The sequence below is a fragment of the Malus domestica genome, chromosome 09 (assembly GCF_042453785.1).
Source record: "Malus domestica chromosome 09, GDT2T_hap1".
Lineage (NCBI taxonomy): Eukaryota > Viridiplantae > Streptophyta > Magnoliopsida > Rosales > Rosaceae > Malus > Malus domestica.
The window spans coordinates 16,799,169-16,822,473 of NC_091669.1; the positions used below are offsets into that span (position 1 = coordinate 16,799,169).

A 23,305-nucleotide genomic window follows, 5' to 3' on the forward strand; every position below is an offset into this window, starting at 1 on the left:
CATGTATGAGTTTGCAGACTTTCCTAGTTGATGCTCTAAATTTCTATGTTTTTTGGGCATCATTTATTGCTTCAATTTCAGGGATTTCTTGGTTGGCTGAACTTTCCCCTTACAGATATAGTCTACATTCCATATTTGTTTTTCCTTTATTCAGTTTCTTTAATGTCAATACAGCTCCTATTACTAATTACAATGTGTAAGCATTTCCTATGAACTCATGGGAATGTGATGATTTTGTATATAACAGATGCTTTTTCAGCAGGCTTTCATCGAACAATTTCATTTGTCCATTCTGTGTTGAAGCTTTCACTTGCAAGTTTATATGTATTAGGACTTTCCTAGACAAATCTCTACAATGATGCTTTATATATAGTTTCCTAAACCCTTTTTCCCTGTATAAGATTGTCGTTGCCACATACTGTTTGCAATCATATAACTGACCGGTAGAAAAAGAAGCGACGTTGAATGGACATATGCATATTAGTCTATTTGATAGCCAAGTTTGCCAATTGGAATTTACCAAGAGGAAGATCTACTCGAGATTCTCTTATAAACTTTGGTATCTTTTTTAATATTGATTTGGATAGTAATCAACTTCTTGTCACTGAGATAACCATTTAGACTCGTGTATTCAAATTGAAATCTGGAGCATCTGCTGCATTTATTTGAAATTACCACTGTATCATACATTGTTGTCAGGAAGGATTTGGAACTACAGATTAAGAATGTCACCGTGCTGAAATTTTTCTGCACTTGCTTTAGTAAATTGACTAAAAGGTTCTATCTGGTAAAATAAGTCTTCTGAAAACTGTATTGGTGTATGTATATATCTCAAGTGTACCATAAGAGCCAATTTTAACATGGTATTGATGATTTAGATGATTTTCCGTTGTAAGCATTTGAATTTACTCCGTTCAGACACTAAAACCTTACGATGTTTCACCAATATCTGTGTAAAGCTTGGCTCACGAAGTGCAAAGATGAAGATGCCTCGTGTTCCTCTTCACAGTTGATTCTCTTGCAGTCTTTACCCCGGCGAGACAACCTCTTATGAAGACACTTCATTTACCACAGCCGGGTTGTTGGAACAGACGGTTGGAACTTGTACACAACAGAGTAACATGTGTCCCATTCATTATTTCAGTCTTTTTCCATGAAAATTGTGTGAAGGGGAACACCTCTGACTGATTTATATGAAAATCCTATCCTGTTCGTTTCCCCTTCCAGTTTTAAGATTGATCCTAATGAGTAATTTTTCAGAAGCAGGAAGTATCACGCGCTTACATTCTTGTCAGCTGGTATTGCTTTGCACGTTTTCATCAATGGCGACTTGCAGGTAATGCAGCATAAGTGTTAAGTATGGATAAATGGCAGGAGCATCGACCTCAACCGGAAGTTGTAGCGAGTGCTACCATGCTTCGACATTTGATGTGAAGAAATATTTAAGCAACTGTGGGGAGGCTTCCCAGAGATGGTAAATCATATCGTGGGACAGGTTTTTGTCTGAATCGGGCATATCTAAATCATTGATCGAGTTGGTTTTTGTCTGAATGGGCGGTCTACGTATAAATTTGTGTCATCGTGTCATTCATTTATATGCCCGCCGTGCGCTCTCCTAAAAACAGTTAGTAAACTTTGCAGAGAAACAACACTGCTGTCGAGATTTGATCATGATACCGTTAATCCAAGAGAGATTTAATAATGAAATAAGTAGTTCATATTATTACCATCGGGAACTTTCTTACAACGACAAAGCAATGAAATAATTGCTTCCCAAGTTACATAACAATTGAAATATTTAAATTACTCGGAAACCAGATGCTTCCATACCGCTAACTACAACATTTGCACATGGACTCAATTAGCATCATCTCGATGTGCTTCCGATCCCCTCGTTGATTCCACATTTCTCGTAGCACACAGAGTACCAATCAAAACGGACGATAGTATATACTTACAGCTTCTCCACAATCAATCACAAACTCTATAGGCTTTCAACCAAGTGGTGTGTTGTACGTTTCTACAACTTCACCTTGGAAAAGCCGAAAAATGAATTGACCAAATGGGGTTGCACTGACCTTTTTTAACTTAGCCAGATATAAACAACTGAAATTGCTTAATTGGTGTGTAAATAAATCGATATCGGACCTTCATCAGTTTACTTGAGAGATTGAGAATCATTAGCTGCAAATGGCCTCCACGGAGAGTTTCTTCATTACACTTGGACATGGATCGCCTCCAAAATTCTCAGGTTCTACAGTTACCGAGCATGAGTTCTGTCCGATACAACTCTGCAAGAGTAAAGTCATTCTTTAACATGTAAGCAAAATACGAAAAGGGGAGGAAAGAGTGAAAATGCAAGGTATTAGTTGTGCAAGATAGTTAAATACCCTTTGAAAAGCATCATACGAGTTGTGGGCATGACAGGCTCCCTCACGGAAGCTTCCACAAGCGCCTTCCGGCGTTCCAAAACTAGCAAACTTTATTGATGATATTTTCTGTCCAGGGCCACATGTCAAATGGGCTTTAGGCCTTACCGGTTTCTTCACCTTGCCTGAGGCTTGCATTTGATAACTCATAAGATTTGGTTGCCACTCGTAAATATCAGCACATATGCTATCTACTTCCCTTCTCACCAAAAATATCCCATTCGGATCTCCTCCCCACTCTTCTAACACAACCAACAAATTGCCTGTTGGGTTTAGCCACGACCGAGGAACATGATACCTGAAATTATAAACAGTTAACCAGTTCGTAAGTTACCTGTACATCAGCATAACAGGAGCTTGAAATCAAGTTTATTTGATTTGACTTACCATCTCTGGGAAGCCTGTCCACAGTTACTTAAGCATTTTTTCTCATTGTATGTCCCAGCATAGTTACAGGCGCCACAATTACCAGATGCTGTATATGCAGGCCAGTAGCGGCCAATACTTCTGCCATTTATCCATACTTGACCTTTGCCCATGCTGCCCATATCTAGAGCCAACGGTGAATTTCCAGCTGGTGCATTGAAGGTTGTCTAGAATCGTGACAAGGACACATATAAGTACGGTTTTGACACAAGCTCGGACAGAAGTTTTATAATTGTCACCTCAGGAAACTAACAAATTAATAAGGTTTAGTTGAAGTTTGATCTACTCACTTTGAACCATGTCAGAGGCTGCTTTCTTGTGACATATGACCCCTGAATCCACTCGACTGAGGAACTCCCACTGAGCGAATGAAGACTCAGGGCTTCTCCTTTAAGCCCAACCTGATTGAGGATATACCGTTTAATGAATAGTTCACATGTCAGGGCACAAAGAGAAGGCAAGGTCGAAAGCAAAAGCATACCTTGTAAGACCATTTCTGCCATGACAAGTCCCTCCTTCCCTCATTCAGACCATTTAATATGACCGGGCCAAGAACACCAGCATTCCAAGTCTCAAAATGTGGACCAACATTCTGCACTCACATAACAGCAAACTCAGTCAAAATGCTTCAGCTATGTGCGCACGTGTGTGTGTGTGGGTGTGTGTGTGAGAGAGAGAGAGAGAGAGAGAGAGAGAGAGCAAACCGGGAGGCCAACAGCAATGCTTAGAAGCGCAATCTGGTTGATACCAGCTCTCAAATTCACACCTTGACTAAATGTTAGTTTTGGGAATTCTAGACTTCCGTAAGAAGTCCCTGAGGAAAAGAAATCAACAATAAAAGGTTATGGGCGGAATCAATAACAAAATGATCAATTAGCCCTTTCCAAAAAATATAAACATCGACTATGGTATATTCAAGGGTGAAACGCAGAATTTATAATTTAAACTAAAACTTCAAACTGTGTTGTAACTCATAGATTATATTTCAGTGTTTCACTTAACAAAGTCCAAGCAGTTTACTGCTAGTAATTATGGAAATGGACCACTTTGTTGAATTTGCATGACCAGAAACATGCTGCTTACCTGCAAGTTGACCGTTGATGAAAACACGCAAAGCATGGCCAGCTGATAAGACGGTGAGTTCAGGATACTTTCCGCTTCTCAAAAATTCCTCATTGGGATCGATATTAACACTGGAAAGGGAAGAGAGTAAGATTGATATTTCATATAAATCTGTCAGATGTCTTTTCCTTCAGACAAAATATTCATGAAAAAAAGACTGAATGGGTATATGTTACTCACTCTGTTATGTACCACAGATAATCAGAGGAATCTCTAGTGGTATTTATCTGCTCCAACAACCCGGCTGTGGTAAATGTAGTGTCACTGTAAGAGGCAGCCTCATCAGGGTACGACTGCCAAGAGAATCCTCCGTGAAGAGGAACACGAGGCATCTTCATTAGTGCACTCTGCGCACCAACCTGTACACAGATATTGTTGAAACATAAGTTTTATTGTCTGAACTCCACGAGGGGAAAATCTAGAACGAATATCTTATATTTCTTTACATGAAGGAATATATGAAGAGCCAAACTGCAAACATCTAAATCGTGAATATCTGTTATAATTGACTCTTGCTAGAAGTGTTTCAGCAAGGTAACATTCATATACTCACTCTTGCGGTGTTATAAACAGTGTTCTTGCAGTCGGGAAGAATGCTAATAGACCAAGGAGGTAGGTTGTAATGCATATTTCCAAATGCCACTTTCGCAAATGATCTTGGGTTGTAATTTGCAAGAAATGCAGAACAAGCTCCAGAATTTGATTTGAAAACATGAGCCTGTATGATTACGGGTAACATGTTAGTTACCATCCAAAACAATATGAAGAATACCAAAATAAGTGAGAATCTTAAGTAGTTAACCTCTTGAAATCTGCCAAGTGGTTGTACAGTGGGATCCGCAGAAACTAGAGCTGGTTCACACAGTTTTATTGCTCTGTGCAGATCTTTCAGATGGCCCCATTTAGGTTGCCTCAATAGACCTGCATAAAGAAAGAGGCAGTACTTTTCATATTCAAGCAAAAATATGGAACTTTACAAATTTATTTAAGCTGTTTTTAAAATTGCGACTACTTTAGGGACAGCAGAAGCTACCAGAGAAATGAAGGTTAGTTTAGATGTCCTGAGATTCATCATTTCTCAGAGAAAGGCCCAAGAAACTTTATGCGGCAGTCACAGCCTTTATACAGGGAGAAAGCGGGAACTTAATGAGAGAATCTACGCTGCTTGCAGTCACTTTTTGGTGAATAAATCTCTTGTTATCAGATGTGGTAGGGCACTATCATTACTATACTGAAATGCAAAATCTTGGCTCATGTCGTATGGTGAAAGTGACACAAGCACGCACTTGGCTGACGCAACAAAGCGTGCTTGGTGACAATATGATACATCTACCACAGAGAACCAAGAATTTAAAGTTCTAATTCCCGCCTTTTCTTACTATAGAAGAAATGAAGGAAAATAATAAATATTGCCTAGTTAAGGTCTATATCAGACTGCAAAAAGTCAAAATGTTTAACAACGTCTAGAACTCAAATCCTTTGCACATACCGTATTCATCAAGAGGAGCATCATAATCATAACTAGTAGCAATGAAAGGACCTCCAGCAGTTCGGCCAAAATTTGTTCCTCCATGGTACTGGAATCATAAGACATGCAAAATTACATTTTTTTAACATTTTCAGAAATGCGGTTTCATTAGAAAATCTCTAGAAAATAACCTTACCATATAATAATTAATGAATGATCCACCCTTCTGAATAAACCTTGCAACTGAGAAAGCTAAATCCTCAGCCGGTCGGTAAGGAACTGCACCTCCAAACTCAGTATACCTGCAGAATAAAACAGGGCAAGTATAATCAGAAGATATCCATGAGCAGTTTATTACATATAAACCTAGTTTAGGTGGTACAGAAACTGGAATTGGTTCTATTACAGGAGACAAGCACAAAAAATTACCAGCCAGTCCAGGCTTCTGTCCACATCTTTGGTTTATATGCCTTGTTTGGAGAGAAGTAGTCACAGTAGAAGCCATTGCAGGCATTAATCTGTAGAGGTAAATAATTATTAGTAAAAGAAGAAACTGACAATATAAAAAATAAAAAAACAAGGGATAACAAGTCACACTAAGACAAATGACAAAACATATACTTAATAGCAGAAACGTTCAACAAAAATATCGAGTTGCAAATCAGGTTACAGATCAAACACATTTCCAGGAACTCCAAGATAAAAAAAGACTTTCGGTAATTTTAGCTAGAGCACCAGTGGCACCAACCCAAGATGAAAAGGCCATCAGTATAATTAAACATAAGGCATGGCCACCGTTCAATCATTACAAAAAAGGCCACAGTGAGAGAGAGAAAAAATGAAAGAAAGCATAGCCATGTGCAATGAGGTATCATTATTCATGTAAACCATGACCAACTTGGAGTCAAGACACTATTTAGTAGTAAACCCGACAAAGAAAAAGGGAACATAACATGAGAACCATCCACAAATATACTCCAGAACATGACAAGGAACTCTTACAATAGGATCAGGAGCATCATCTTGTTTGCACATCACCCAGGGGACACCGGTGCCGAGCCCCAAAGCCATCTGAGCTGCCCAGTCAGTGTACTGTTTACCGGGTGCACCGAGTTCATACTCCATCGGTCCATACTCATTTTCAATCTGTCACACAAAAGTTACTCCTCAGTTTACAATCTCCATTCATCAAATTGTATAACAAAACTGAGAAAACTTGAGCTAAAAAAATTCTAGGAAAAAAAAAAGTAGCAGATTGGATTAAATACAACAATGGTATAATTTGGCTACCTGGGACATAATTATAGGACCACCGTGAGTCTGGAACAACCTTTCTGCTTTCATCATATTTACAATCTTGGTTGTGAATCTTTGCATTTGATTCTTCAAAATGGTAATTCAGAAAACAAATTTAATCAGTGAAAAAAAAAATCAAGTATATTTAATGAAAAAAAAAAAAGAGACGGAATTGCAATGCCAAACCTTGAAAGGACCATTATCTGTTCTGAATTGGATACCAGGAATGTACTTCAGCCAAACAGGAAACCCCCTGGAAAATGAAGCAATAAATTCTGCTTAGAATCTAAGAACATTAAGCTGGACTGAGAATAGGCATATTGCTATTTTCAGAAATTACATAATTATTATTACCCAAAGTTCCACTCAGCACAAACATAAGGACCAATCCTGAGATGAACATATAGGCCTGCCTGCTGAACCAGCTTGATAAACTTGACCAAATCATAGTTGTCTTCAAAATAATACTGCAAAAATAATTAAAAATAAAAAAAATTAAGGAAAAATTGTAATGTGTAATTTGCATGCCCAGATAGGAAAAGCATTCAAAAGCAGAAGGGTGCCACTATCAAATTACTTTGCCAGGTGAAGGTTCATGCCCATTCCAGAAAACATAAGTCTGAATCACATCCAGACCTCCTTCCTTTGCTTTCTGAATAAGATCTGGCCACATCTGCAAAAACCCAAAAGAAAAAAATAAATAAAAAAACCAACACTTAAAATACAGCAAAGGAAAAAAAAAAACCAAAAAAATTAAATTTAACAAAGATGAAAAAACAGAGTTGCCCAGATGGAGAAAAGCAATTTAGAACAGAAAGAAGATGAAAAGACAGAAACTTGGAGCTACCCAGCAAACACATTTGGTGAAAAATACCTCAGGGGAACTTCTTGGGTAGTGAATAGATCCAGAAATGAGGATCTTTCTGTGTCCATTAATCACAATGGCCTTGGAATCATATGAAACAGAAGCTCTCACAGAACCAACCCATGAACCCAGCAACACGAGCAGCAGCACAGCCACATTCCACATTACAAGCCTCAAAAAACCCATAAAAACATAAATTTTGGAAAATTTTAAGCTTTTTTTTTTTTTTCAAGCCTTGAGCTCTCCACCACCACCCACCCAAAGCAATGGCCTTTTTGGTGTAAATATTCTTTCTCTGTATCTCTGCTGACTTTATTATATGCTTCTTTGGGTGATAGAGAGAGAGACAAAGAAAACCCAGCTGGCTTTGTCTTCCTTTTTCCTTTTGTGTAAGATTTCTCTTTATTTTCTTTCCAGGGAAAAGAATGGGAGAGAAAATAAAATCAAGGGTTTATAGAGCTGGGATTTCAGACTGGTGTAAGTAGCATTCAGTGTGAAACTGTGAAATAATGGGGTTTTCTTTGGGACTGCACAAATGAAGTGCTTTGTAGCTGGTTTTAAACAATGGAGTATGGAGGCTGGGAAAGTGATAGTGGGCCCCACTTGAACGCCTTTGGACCCCTCAATTTTACCCTCACTCTCTCTATTCACTAACACGGAACTTTATTTATTATCCAACTATTCCCTAACTCGGAACTTTATTATCTCATGCATCATTTGAGTATTCTTTCTTAATCTGCGAGAGATTAGGAACTTCTGGTATGTTCGGGATAACTAATACATCCGAGATTTTGGTCGAAAATTTAGTAGTTAAAATTTTGATCGAAGAATATGGCTAGTATTTCTTCTTTTATACAACTGAAAGTTTATCAAAGGAATTTAAATTGTAAAAAAAAAAATTCAAACTCAAATGTGAAAGCACGCAACTCTAACTAATTTGGTTTTATTCTCGACGGCAAGTATTTTTTTTTATAGCTACACTAAGAGGATGAAAAAGTGGACAAAGCCATAATAAATTAGAATAATGTAGTTAAAATTCGTTTTTATTCTAACTCTCAACGGCACGTATGAGTAGAAAAAATATAAAATACAATAAAAAGAGTTAAAAAGTGTGTTTGGCTGTTTGCTAATTGTAGGGGCGTTTAGTTTTTAATAACACAAAGATTCTCAACTCAATCCCGATACGGTTTGCTTCCCCTTTTATCGGCGGATACATTATTTGTGTTTGTTTTTCGCACATTTTCATCCCCACTTGCATAAATAAATAGAAAACTAGTGAAAAGAATTTGAAAACTTTGAGTTTTAATAATATGGACAAAATAAAAGGTAAAGTTACCGAGATTGACTTTTTAGTGTAAAAATATGATTTTTCGTTAAAGTAAACAGTACCAGAAGCTTTTCGTTAAAATTCTCTAAATAAATCACTTGAACAACAACAAACGTCAAATACCATGGATTATTTTTTTAGAAGAAAAATTAGAGTACAAGTTCTAAAAAGTGTGAAGGTTTGTAAATGTGAGCAATCAAGTATGACAATAAAAAAAAAGTAAAAATCTTTAAATAAAGAGGTATTTGTATGATAGAGGATGTAGATATATTTGCTGCACTTTGTAAATATTATATTTTTTTACTTTATATATCATTCTATATACCCTCAATGTCAAAACAATACGTATGAAGTTTTAATTTTACTTTTACTATTTAAAGGAACCGATTGGTTCATTAACAGAAAAACAAAAGCAGAAGAAACTTGGTTGATTTTTGGGGCAGTCTATTCACGCGTGTGTTAGGCGCGTGAGTAACCATCTCTCCTGGTAATTGCGTTAATCAAGGACTCAGTTTTTAGGACCGCCCCCAATACATAGCGTACCTTGGTTTTTTGTTTTTTTTTTATGTTTTTCTGAAACGATAGATTTTATTAGATTAATCACTAATTAACAGGGTTTGAAACTACGCTGTCATGCAATGGCTCAACATATTTTTACCACTCGGTAAAAGGCTAATTGGAACCTACCTAGGTTTTGCATGGCTAAAATTAGTAACGTTAATTGATGGCTAATTGATGGAATTGTTATAATCACAATTGGGCGTAATTAAGGTAATATTAGGCACTAAATTCATAAACTAAATTTATAAATGAAATGATCTAGTGATATTCTTCTTTATTTGTAAGTGAGAGATCTTAGATTCGATTTTCACTAAAAACGAAATTGAACTACATTATTATGGTTGACTTATTGTGAAACTTAGCCCAAACCCTCATTCCTTAATGTAGATAATCCAATCGTCACTTAATACTACAGTATGGTGGTATTCCTCTTCACTTTGAAGTGAGAGGTGTTAGGTTTGAATCTCGTGGATGGAGAATTATTCGATACCAAATTAGGTTGCTTATTGTGTGGCTTTACCGAACTCCCATCCCCTTAGTGTAAAAATATCGATCTACTAAAAAAAAAAAAAAATCTAATCATCAATTGCTATGTCTTGTATTACCAAATTTAGTCTCCCTAACATTACTATTTTCCGAAATTCATGACAAAAAAAAGTACCTTAAGATTAGAATTATTTGGATCACATTGGATAACATTTTTCTTCAGTAGTCCAGACATGTTACCAATCTGCTTATTGTAACTCTAAAATGTGATCTTAACAATACACGTGCGATAATTTCTAACGACATCCATGTCGGCATGCAAATTACGTACGCAAAAAATAAAGCAACTTACATAGAACGAAATTATCATGACTTTGTACCAGTCAATAATACGTTATCATATGGAGTGAAACCTACACATAATAATGTATAGGTAGACTGCAACACTATGTGACGGTGAATTCATGATTTCATATAAATCATTCCCTTAAAAAAAACGGCGAGTATACATAGTTTACAATTAGTTTTTGTTATTAGGAAAGGAGTTAATTAACCAAGACGAATGTTGATGATTAGGTAAATGTCAAAAAGTACAATAAATTGAAAAGTAAGAGATTTGATGCATGAATTAATTTGCAACTTCTAGCAGGTTGCTCAATTAAAATGCAACTACCATCTACCAACATGTACTAACGAACCACAATTTTTTAGTTCTCTTCATTCAATTCAGATGAGGACTTCCAAACAACGTACGTGTTCATATTATAGACCGCTTATCTCTCATTTTCAATTCAAAATAGTTAAATCGTGAATTATGTATTCATGTGTTATTTTTCATTAAATACTTAGTTAATTTGTGTGCCAAAGACTGACAACTGTTGATTGGTATGAATCATATGATGAATCTCACACCAACGAATTTATATGTACATATATATTAAAAATATCTTAAGATATAATGCCTTTTGCTTTTAACCAAACTTGTTGATATGCCTTCTAATCCACTCAATCTAAATAAGGATCGAAAGGAAAACCAAAAGGTAACAGAAAGTGGAGCTCCATTTGGTTGCAGTTGCAATAATCATGTCTCGTGGGCTAATTTTATTCTCCTAAAACTTTGCTCTGAAACCAAGTTGTAGACAAAAATGCAACTAAAAAAGCGGAACAATTACGCTTAATTTCTCTCTAATAATTCAAGGAATAATAAACTAAAACTCTCAAAATATTCGTATAAAAATATCAGTACTATTGAAAAAAATCATCAATAGCGCCAACCAAATCAGTTTGGTTTATGCATGCATGTGAGAGTACAGAAAAAAAGTGAGGATCCTATAATTTGATTTTCTGAAGAAATCACAAGCATATATATATATATATATATATATATATATATATATATATATATATTAACCAAATCGGACGATCTCTGGAGGTTGGTCTTGGATTTTGGTTCCTCCTCTCAATAATGCATGCATGCTTTGTAATTAATGTTGCCAAATGTATACATACAATATTATTATCCATCTTGGTTATAATTAGAAAAATGCAGAAAGCTTTCCGTTATATATATATATATATATGTGTGTGTGTGACGACCCGTCCCTAATTTTATATTTTTACAAATTTTAAAAGTGTGAATTTACGAAAATGCCCTTAGAGGCGAGGGTATTGATTTTCGTTGACCAACGTTTAGTGAGATGTATGAAATATTCCTTTAGTGTATTCTTGTAGTACTCAACAATATAGCCACGTAGGCACAAGCAGAAGTGAATTGGAGTATTGATATTACCATTTATTATTTTATATATTTTTATAAGTACCATGATATTATTTTAAGACTATCTTTCTTAAGAAATGAGGGACGGAAAAGAAGAAACGGAAGGAGATGGGAAAAAGAAGAAAGGGTGTTGGCTGCCCAATCAGAGAAGAAAAGAGAGAGCTTCGGCCAAGGGAAGGAAGAGAGAGAGTGAAGGTGACCAACCAAAGAGAAGGAAAGGAGCGGAAAGGATGGAGGTGCGAAGCACCCAACCAAGCAGACCCGTGTACCCACGACACCCGGTTTCGAACCAGTGAAAATTCTGGCGATTCTCACCCATTTTTCAAGCGATTTTCACTCATTCACCACCACAAAACCTCATCACTATATCTTAACATCCAATTCTAGCCAAAATTGACCCGAAATGGTGGAGATTTCGCGAATAACACACGTGGGTGCCGCGGGGAAACTTGCTCGTGATTTACCAATTGTAAAACTATCTCCTCCAATTACTACCACTAGAGCATTCCCTTAGAACCCAGGAACAAAGCCCAGGCAGTGGTGGAGACGTTGGAGCAAGTTTGGAGGTCTAATCGAGCACACTTAAGTATAGGGTTTCCGACGGGTTTTAATGAAAGTGAATGGGTTTCCAATGGGTTTTAATGAAAGCGAATCTCTTCCCGGCCTATTTGGCCTTGGTCATAGGTATGAAAGTTACTCTACTCATTGAGATCTTCATTCTTGTAAATTTTGGTAATTTTTAGAAATAGTTGGATTTTCCGGCAAGTCAGGGCGGCCAACCACCACCCACGGCGGTGCGTGGCCAGGGATCATCGATGTTATTCTTAGGCTAAATTAGATGTCTTGAGTTCAGTTTTGGTAATTGTATAACGTAGGTTGATCGTTTGAAGCTAAATTCATTAAGATACGTTACTTGGTAAAGATGTGATTCGACGATCCGACCGTTGGATCGTCACCAAACTTTAATACGTTATAGTACGTAATATTTGAGGACCATAGGAACTTACGGATATGGAATTCATGATACGGATCTTCCCGAATTGGATTTGTAAGTTCTTAAAATAAAATGTTAACCGCCACTTAGTTTTGGCAATTGGAGGAGATTCGACCGTTGGATCGTAATGGAACTTTAGGATGTTGTTCTAGAAGTATAATGTGGATCTTTGGAAGTAAGGGATTGGAAATCCGTGATGCGGATCTTCCAAATCGAACTACGTAGGGATGTGTTTTATATCAATTATGTATTTTATCGATAAGAACTCTGAGACGTGATTTGATAATTGTTCTAGGTGACGATTGTTCGTGACATCTCGATATTCATGCTAGGGAGTCATGGCGCGAACCTCAGGTAAGTGAGTCTTTTCCTTTCGTATCGTGTGTGTGTATATATATATGATTGATAATTCCACAAACGGTTATAAATTGATTATTGCATATAATTACTGTGAATGCTTTGAAGTACTATTGCGAACTACGAATGGCTTGATCCCTATTTAGGGTAGGTAGGCAGTTTAACGAGACGTTAGATGCAGCCATACCATAAATGAGACTAAATAATTGAGACAATAACCTTGTTTGGAAAATTGTGCAATGTGAGGCACATTGGTGGAAAAGGTGAGAGTTAACCTTATGATTTAGTGATTGGATGTTGGTCATAAATCATTGTGTGTAGGTTCAAGAAATTGAAGTAAAGAATCGTAAGTATTGATAGTTAGTTAAACTAGTGTTTAGTTGAGTTTGTCACCGATAATTATTCCCAAAAATTAATGATATGGTTAAGTTTTGGATTGCATCAGGGCATGTCCATAAGTATATTATTACACATAATTATTGTGAATGTTTTAAAGTATGAAGGTGAACGCAGGACGCACAGATAAGTTCAGGTGAGTATATGTTGTGAAATGTGGGATGCATGGTTATGATTACATTTTATTTAGAACGATTGAGTGATGTCATGACTATATTATGGTAAGTATCTTATATAAGAAAATATTTTTGTAAAGATTTTTCGGTTCACTTGTTTATACATATTTTCTTATGTGCCACTAATTCATTACAATATATTTATGTACGAACATTTCGGTACACTAGGTTAGTATAACATGTTTAGGTACGGACATTTCGGTACACTAGTTTATTTTAATATATTTAGGTACCGATATTTCGGTACACTAGTTTAGTATCATGTATTTTGGTACGAAATTTTTTGGTACACTTATGTTTTTGCTTATGTGCCACTAATTCACTACAATATATTTAGGTACAGACATTTCGGTACACTAATTTAGTAAAATATATTATGATACGGACATTTAGGTACACTAATTAGATGAAGTAAAATAAACATAATGAATTAAAATGTGTATAATAATAAATAATTTTAATTTTAATGTAATGACATTAAATAAGATATTTATTAAATCAATATCCAATCTAACACCAAATTTTTATTGAATTTTAATCTTCTTCAAGGATTAAAGTTCAAAAACTCATATATATTATTATCCATCATGGTTAAAATTAGAAAAATGCATAAAGCTTTTCGCTACAAAAGGGTCTTATAGTGTCAGTAGGTGGTGTCGTTTAATTTAATGTAGTTGTGGATAAGACAATTGCGACACTAACTGAACATGACGTCGGATTTACTGTCGCTTATAAGCGTCATAAAATACTAGTGTCGCTTTTAAACCGACGTAAATATACATTTTAATATTTTAAATAATGGTGTCGCTTTTAAACCGACGTAAACATACATTTTAATATTTTTTAATATTTTTAAATAATGGTGTCGCTTTTAAGCGACATAAAGTAGGAGAGCTTTTCAATCATTGTTGCAAAAGCTTCCTTATTTCAACACACATGAGGCTCACGTCGGTTTAAACCGATGCAAACATGGCCTTATTTCGACGCCACACAAACTTGTCCTTATTTTTTTTTAAATATTTTAAAGCCTGCGTCGGTTCTGAGCAACATAGATTTTTGTTTTTTTTAATATTTCAAAATCTAGTGTCGGTTGTAAGCGACATAATAATTGTCTTTATATACTTCCCCCCGTGTTGTCTTCTTCCTCTCTTGCATTTTTCTTATTCGTTCTTCCAATTTCAAACCCTCCCGTGTTCTCTCTTGCTACTTTCTTAATTGTTCTTCCAACTTCAAACCCTCCCGTGTTCTCTCTTGCACCTTTGTTATTTGTTCTTCCAACTTCATTTGTTCCTTCTTCACAAGTAAGTTTTTCTTGCTTCTAATATTTTTATTTTCTCCACTTATGTTTATTTTTTATTTACAATTTATTTTTGTAGGGAATTTATTTGAGCTGGTTGAGTTCATAAAGATTTGATCGACGACGGAATTCTTCCATAATTCAGGTTTCTATCACTAAATTATTTAATTTTTATATTGTATAATACACAAGTTTATTTATTTAAAAGTTATAATTTAAGTACTTAGATAAATTTATACTATTTTTGTTAAATTAATAAATATTTAGTCGAATTAATTAATTTTGTCACTTGAATTGTTATGAGAAAAAGGAAATGAATAATATTTATAAGTATTTATGTGAAATTGACATATTAAATATAACATAAACTTATAATATTTAGTAATATAAGAATATATTATGTTAAATTAATTTGTTTTGCACTCTAATTGTTATTGTTATTTTAATTTGTTTTTGTTGTTATTTTGATAACTTTGATAACTTTTGGTTGTTATTTACTAGAATGGATTAGATGAGCATAATTTTGATAACTTTTTGTTGTTATTTTAATTTGTTTATACTATAATAGGTGTTCAAAATTAAAAGATTGCAATCGTGATAGAGTTCGAGGGTTGAAAGATAGAAATTGAAAATTCTAATAGTTATGCCTACATGATAGGGATTGAAAGATTGTAGGCATTTTAGTGTCAATGTAATATTTTGCCCTCGTAAAGCGGTAAAACATGGACATGAGTTGGTTGACGATAGCTCGAAATTTGGAAGCTTATACAACTGGAATTAATTTGTTTTTGGACCAAGCAGTTGCAAATGGTGTTGGCCCTGATAAGTTTAGATGTCCTTGCCAAAGATGTTGTAATCGAAATACTGTTGTTAGGAACACTGTTGTTGAACATCTTATATTGTATGATATGGATAAAGATTATAAAAATGCTTGGTGGCGACATCATGGTGAGAAAAACATTGGAGAGCAAAATGTGGCAATTAGAGAAGAAGAAACAGGAGATGAAGTGGCTAGTATGCATGATTTTCTTAATGATGTATTTGTCCAACCATTAATAGAATAAGGTGTTGGGCCGTCTATTGTACCCCCTATTGGGGAAAGGCGTCCAGAAGAGGTGGAGACTTTTTTTAGGTTGCTTGAAGAGGCAGATCAAAACTTATGGCCATGATGTAAAGAGTTTAAGAAATTGGAAGCAGTTGTAAGACTATATCAGATCAAGTGTTTAGCGGGAATGCCAGATGAGATCTTCACCATTTTATTAGAGTTAATTAAAAGAATGTTGCCTGAAGGGGATTGTTTACCTGATTCCTGTTATAAGGCAAAAAAAACTTATAAATGACTTGGGTCTGACGTATGTGAAAATTGATGCATGTTCCAATGACTGCATGATCTATTGGAAAGATACTTCGGAGTTGACCGTGTGCTCGGTTTGTGGTGAATCAAAATATAAAATTACCAACGCAGATGATAGCTCAAGAAAAAAGATCGCAGCTAAGGTTATGTGGTATTTTCCTTTAAAACCACGATTGCAACGATTTTTATGTCGAAGCATACTGCTGAACATATGAGGTGGCACGTAATAAATGTCCTAAGGATGAGTTTATGAGGCATCCTTCAGATTCTCCAGCATGGAAGCATTTGGATAATTTATATCTGGATTTTACGTCAGAAATTCGAAATGTCAGATTAGGGTTGGCCAGTGATAGATTTAATCCTTTTGGGAAAATGAGGCATGACCATAGCACATGGCCTGTGGTGTTTTCTGTTTACAATTTGCCACCTTGGATGTGCATGAAGCAACCAAATTTGTTGTTGTCTCTATTAATACCAGGACCGCGCAGTCCTGGTAAAGAGATTGATGTATACATGCGTCCACTGATTGACGAGTTGAATGAGTTGTGGGAGGTGGGAACTCCCACTTATGATGCATATTCCAACCAAAGTTTTACAATGAAGGATGCCGTCTTATGGACTATAAGTGATTTTCCAGCTTATGAAATGTTGTTAGGATGGATGGAGTACACACGGCTATAAAGTATGTCCACTTTGCATGCATGATAAAGAATCTATTTACTTGCCGGCGAGTCGTAAGATTTGTTATATGGGGCATCGACGTTTTCTTGAAGATAATCATAGGTTTCGAAGGCAAACCATAAATTTTAATGGTCGTTGAGAGCATCGTAGTGCACCAAGCCAGTTGACTGGTTTACAGTGTCTCGAAGAACTTTCTACATTGGGATTTACTTTTGGAAAACCAAAGAAAGATGCTTCTGTTGGGCAATGCAGAAAAAGAACTTCGGGCAATACAAGTAGTAACCGTCAGTGGAAGAAGAAATCTATTTTTTATGAACTACCTTATTGGAGGCATCTGTTGATTAGACACAATCTCGATGTTAAGCATATCGAGAAGAATATATGTGATAATGTGGTGGGAACATTGCTAGATATAGAAAAGTCTAAAGATGAATTGGTTGCACGTGCATATCTTGAAGTCTTGAACATAAGATGTAGTCAACACCCATATAGAGAAGGAAATTGAACATTTCTACCTCCAACATTGTTCACGTTGAAAAGAGAAGAAAAAACTGCGTTTTGCAAAGTGTTGTCTACCATTCGGGTCCCCGATGGATATTCTTCAAATTTATCGAGATGTGTGCACGTGAATGAACAAAAAATACATGGGTTGAAAAGTCACAATTGTCATGTTTTAATGCAGCAGTTACTCCCGCTTGCAATACACCCGATTTTGCCTAAAGCTGTTACTATGGTATTATTAGAGTTAAGTGCAATTTTCAGACAGCTGTGTAGTAAGAATGAGTCTGAGGAAGGATTCAAGCAACTGAATTCAAGAATTGCCTTGACATTATGTCAACTTGAAAAAATATTCCCTCCTGCATTTTTTGATATAATGGTGCACCTTCCAGTTCACTTGGCAGATGAAGCAGCTCTTGCATGGCCTGTTCAATATAGATGGATGTATCCAATTGAACGGTAATTAATAAATTTTTATAAATTTTTTACAATTGTAGTCATAGCTTTAATTTATAATTATAATAATTTGTGTTTCGTTTATAATTGTAGGTATTTGCAAACGTTGAAGCGCTATGTTTGTAATAAGGATCGTCCTGAAGGTTTTATTGCTGAAGCATATTTGGTGGATGAGTGCTTGTCCTTCTGTTCCATGTATCTTAGAGATGTCGAGTCTCGTCGCACTCGTAAAGGTCGAAATGAAGATGGTATTGGACGTGGAGTGTCTGGTGGGTTATCAATTTTTGACTCCAAGGGATGTTATATGGGTGGGTTCATGAGAAAATGTGGAGCTTGATCCTAAATGTTATTGATCAGTGCCATAGATACATTCTAAATAATTGTGATGAAGTTCACCCATTTAGAAGGTAAGAACGTTTAATCTTATGTCTTCATGTTTTATTGGTTTTCTTAACTTTGAAAAATTAATTATCTAAATTTGAACATAAGCTCAGGCAGCATGAGGAATTCTTGAAAATGAAACATCGTCGAGAAAGGTTAACTATGTGACAAATTCATGTCAACTTTTATCATCATTTTTATTACAGATGAATTCAAGATGTCATCCTAATGACACGTTAATATCTCAAGACTAGTGTTGGCTAGCTAATTATCCTAGCAGGGTTGTGAGTAGATATAAATGTCACATTGTTCATGGGTTCATATTTCGTATAAAATTTGTGGATGACAAGCATAAGAATCAAAATTGTGGTATCTTTGTACCTGCAAATGTTCCTGATGCAATTGGGCAAGAGAATTGTTATGGTAGAGCTGTAGATATGTTCGAGGTTAAATATTGTGGTCATGCTGAGCCAAGAGATAGGGGTCGAGCTGTGATGTTATTTAAGTGCGAATGGGTTAATAGTGAAAGTCCACGAGGAATAAAGACTGATCAATATGGATTTACTATGGTGAACTTAAATCGATTAGGATTTAAAGAGGATCATTTCATATTAGCATCACAAGCATTACAAGCATTTCACGTCGAGGACACAATTGAAAAAGATTGGCACGTAGTTGTTCGAACGTAGCCAAGGGATTTGTTTGATGTATTAGAGGATAGTGATGCAATTGAAGATTATGTGGTACCAAATTTGGATGATCAGATACTTGACCATGAAAATTTCCATACAAGGGTTGGCGTGGAAGAGACTCCTTTTCATGAATCATTACCGTTGCCTACCTAGTTCGCTAGCAATACCAATGCTGACGATGACACGACAGATAACGACATGGAATAAATATATTAACTATTTTATGTGTCTTAAGTATTAATTAGACAATATTTTTGTTTTCTATTACGTATATGGTTTAAGTTCAATTTTATTCATTAAAATCTTAAAATGTTTTATGAGATAACCAAAAAAAAAAAAAAAAAACTCGATATTTATTTTTTATGGGTTAAGCATTTTTTTAAAAAACTATTTTTCTGTCGCTTTTAGGCGACGACATGGGTGAGGTAGTGTCGACTAAAATCGACGTGAAGTGGACTTGGGAAGACCACTTCCAATTAGTCACTTCGTAAGTCAAGTGGGTTAGAAAGTAGTTGTATGATTTAATGCGGCAATAAAGTGTGTCAGAGGTAGTGTCAGTTAAAACCGACACTAAATATAACTAAATCGACGCAATGGCCACATCATTAAAGCTTGTTAGACAATAGTGTCGGTTTTAACAGACACTAGATTAACTAAAGCGACGCCATGTAAATTTCAAAAAACTATGTCAGAAAGTTATTGTCTGATTAGATGCAGCAGTAAATGTGTCTGTAATGGTATCGGTTTAAACCGACACTAAGTTTAGTTAAAGCGACGCTGGTGTAATAAGTTTTGTCAAAAGTGTGTGGAGGAAGTAAATGTGTCAGTAATGGTGTCGGTTTAAACCGACACCAAGTTAAGCTAAAGCAACGCTGTCGCTGGTTCATTAAATTTTGTCAGAAGTCTGGAATTAATTGTAGCAGTAAATGTGTAAGTGATAGTGTCGGTTTAAATCGACACCAAGTGTAGCTAAACCGACGCAACGTTTGGTTCATTAAATTTTGTCAGAAAGTAGGTGGGTTTTTATCAGTAAATGTATCAGTGGTATTGTCGGTTTAAACCGACACTATGACTCAGTTATTTCGACGCCAACAGGTTTTAAAGCGACGTCAGTGGGTTAATGTCGGTTTTAACCGACGCCAAGTTAGCATCCATATTTAATCCCCTTCTTCCCCACTCATTTCGCCCGCGTTTTCTTTTCTTCACAAAATTCAGTCTGTCCATCTCCCTCCCAATTTCCTCCGTTTTTTCCACTTCTTCTCTCATTTCACTTTTTTGGTTTTTTACTTGCAAATTGTTTTGTTATGGAACATTTTGAAGATGAACATGCTGACGATCCCCATTTCGAAGAGGAAGAAGTTAAAGGTTGTTCATTTTTTATTTGTTATGGTTTGTAGTTACAGTTTTTTTGTTTTGGTCCATGGTTTTTAATTGTTTTTTCTTTGTTTATAAGGAACAACTCAACGGGGATAGGGACCCTCGATTCCTAACTGGATGGAACAAGTTTGTTGTTTTGATGTGTCGGGAAAATGCATAAGTGAAAATTCCAGTGCATTTTCAAAACATGTAGCGGTAGAGGTAAGAGATTCTAGACATATGCCGTTGGTGAGTGATTGGCGTCAAATCAAGCAAGATTGCAGAGAAGCTTTTTGGATAAGAATAAAGGTAGAATTATTTTTTTGTTACTAGAAGAGAGTATAATTAGTCAATGTTTGTAGTAATAATTAGTTTGCTTGATTTTTTTTTTATGTGTACAGAAAACTATTATTTTTCAAGAAGAGGATATGGCGAAAATGCCAATGATCCGGCACATGACACTTCATATTGCGGAGCATGCGCATAAGGAGTATAGAAATAAATTGAAAAAAAAAACATTATACTGATAAACCAGTCGAGGATTACCGGAAAACTCTTCCTAATGTGGATCCTCAACAGTGGGCTGAATTGGTCTCATACTGGAACAAAGAAAAAACGAAGGTAAACTTTTTATTATTTATTTTATTAAAGTTTGTAATGTGTTTAATAAATTATTTTTTTTCTAGGAGATTGCTGCAAAAAATAAGTATAATCGGCGGTTGAAAACGATGAACCACACAACTGGTGCAAAGTCTTTTGCAAGAGTTAGGGCAGAACTTGTAAGGGTTGTTCATTTTCAAGTATTGTAGATATTTTTAAATTTAATATATTATTGGTAGAAATTTATTTATAATTTGATGGTTGGTGAAAATTGTTCTTTTTTTTTTTACTTATAATGATAGTTGAAAAAGCATGGGAAGGAGGCGGATCCTATTTCGTTTTTTCGTAACTGTCATACTCAAAAGGATCACACTTGGATTGATGAAACGTCGGAGCGCACTGGGGTAATTGATTTTTTCTATGTAGATATCATTGTTATTAAATTTTATTGTTATTAAATTTTTTTCTATGTAGTATATCTATGTAGTATATCATTGTTATTAAATTTTATTATCTATAGTTGAATTCTTATTTTTAAAATTTTTATTGCAAGGCAACTATGGAGGGGAATATTCAAACTATGATTGAGTCTGGGCATAAAGATGGTGATGAGCTTAGGACCCAAGTTTATGTGGAGACGATGGGTCCTGAGGGTTATAATAGAGTACGAGGGTATGGACATGGGGTGACTCCGGATATGGTGTCGTATGCATCTTCCTCAACTTCTTCTAATTCTTCCAGAAGATCATCCCAGAGTTCAGTGGCAGTGTTGTTGACCAAGAACGATGAATTGAAAAGGAAGGAAGAAGCTCATTCTAAACGAATGGCAGATCTAGAATTTATGCTTGCAGAAACACGCAGCCAGCAGCAGGAACATAATCAGCTGTTTAAGTTGATACTGCAAAAAATTCAGCCGATACCACCGTATAGTCCGGGAACCCAACAATCAGGCCAGGGTCAACCTCCTCCTCCATATCCATACCCACAAGGAACCCAACAGTCACCCCCAAAATCAGCATCCTGGTGCACTTGTATATCCGTATACAGGCTATAATCAGCAACCTCCATATCCGATGTATCCGACATAGCCCATGGCATACATGCAGCAGCAGCCACCCATGGCTTACATGTAGCAGCAGCCACCCATGTCATACATGCAGCAGCCGCCATATCAAATGCATGTAGCAGCCGCCATATCAAATGCATGTATATCGACCCGAGATGGCTCCTCATGATGGGATTTGCCTGGATGTTCCAATTGGAGGTTTTTCTGGAATGCTTGCAGGTGGTCCATTAGATGTGGACATGACGAGGTTTATTGGATCACAAGGAGGATCTCAACAAGCATCTTGAGAAGGAACTCGAGAAGCATCTCGAGAAGGAACGGGTTCACATTCGAGCTCTGGTTCTGTTGAGTAATGTGGTTCGTTTTCTTGTCGGCTATGTATGACACTTGTGCTAGCGTTTATAGTTTCTATTTCTGTATTTTGTATGTTGTATTTGTAATGTCGGATTTAGTGTTTGTTATGACGGATGAGTTTTTCTATGTTACTTGAAATATAAAATATTTGTTATGAGTTTTTGTTAATGGTTGACTAAGACTTGGCCTATAAATGATATATTGGTTGGAATTATTTTCATATAATTTTTTGTAATTGTTATTAATTAAAAACTGACGTGAAGACTTGAAAAAATATATCAAATATAACAATTACAATCTGACGTGAGGATTTGTGAAATTTTTATTTTTAATATGTGTAGTGTCGCTTGTAAGCGATGTTAACTTGCGTATTTTATTATTTTAACTGAATTGATGTCGGTTGGAAGCGACACCAAGTGTGATATTTTAATTATTTATTTACTACTTAATGTCAGTTTTAACCGACATCATGGCCCTTTTCTATGTCGCTTTTACGCGACATCAATGGTAATGTCGCTTTTAAGCCACGCCTTTGTTCCTTTTTATTTTATAATACTTTGCTTCATGGTGTTGGATTAAGGTGCCTAAGCGACGTCAATACCCTTTTTGTGACGGTAGCATTGGTGTTGGTTTCTGTTTCCGACATTGCACAATTTAATGTCGGATTTTGCCCAATATTCACAGTAAGGGGTTTTTCCTGTCGTTTTGAATCCGACAGTAATATCCCCTTTTGGTAGTAGTGATATATATAGGGAATTATTATTGGCACTACAAAAATCTCATTCTACACTCCAAACTTTCTATATTTGAAAAAAAAAAATACACTTGTGAGGAGTGTATAATGAGATTTTTGGAGTGTTAATAACACTTCCCTATATACATATATTTAT

General features: G+C 35.7%; 1 protein-coding gene across 1 annotated transcript; it reads right to left on the minus strand.

Moving 5' to 3' along the window:
* Nucleotides 1–1,694: 1,694 nt before the first annotated feature.
* LOC103453563 (beta-galactosidase 1) lies at nt 1,695–8,139 on the minus strand. Its single transcript, XM_008393104.4, has 19 exons — nt 7,616–8,139; nt 7,319–7,414; nt 7,096–7,208; nt 6,928–6,994; nt 6,736–6,828; nt 6,448–6,591; nt 5,875–5,963; nt 5,642–5,747; nt 5,467–5,554; nt 4,780–4,898; nt 4,531–4,695; nt 4,158–4,336; nt 3,939–4,048; nt 3,560–3,669; nt 3,337–3,447; nt 3,146–3,256; nt 2,817–3,022; nt 2,391–2,727; nt 1,695–2,291 (listed from the first exon to the last, which is right to left on the minus strand). The coding sequence occupies exons 1-19, from the start codon at nt 7,790–7,792 to the stop codon at nt 2,181–2,183; spliced, it is 2,532 nt and encodes an 843-aa protein (XP_008391326.1). The 5' UTR covers nt 7,793–8,139; the 3' UTR covers nt 1,695–2,180.
* Between the last annotated feature and the right edge of the window lie 15,166 nt (nt 8,140–23,305).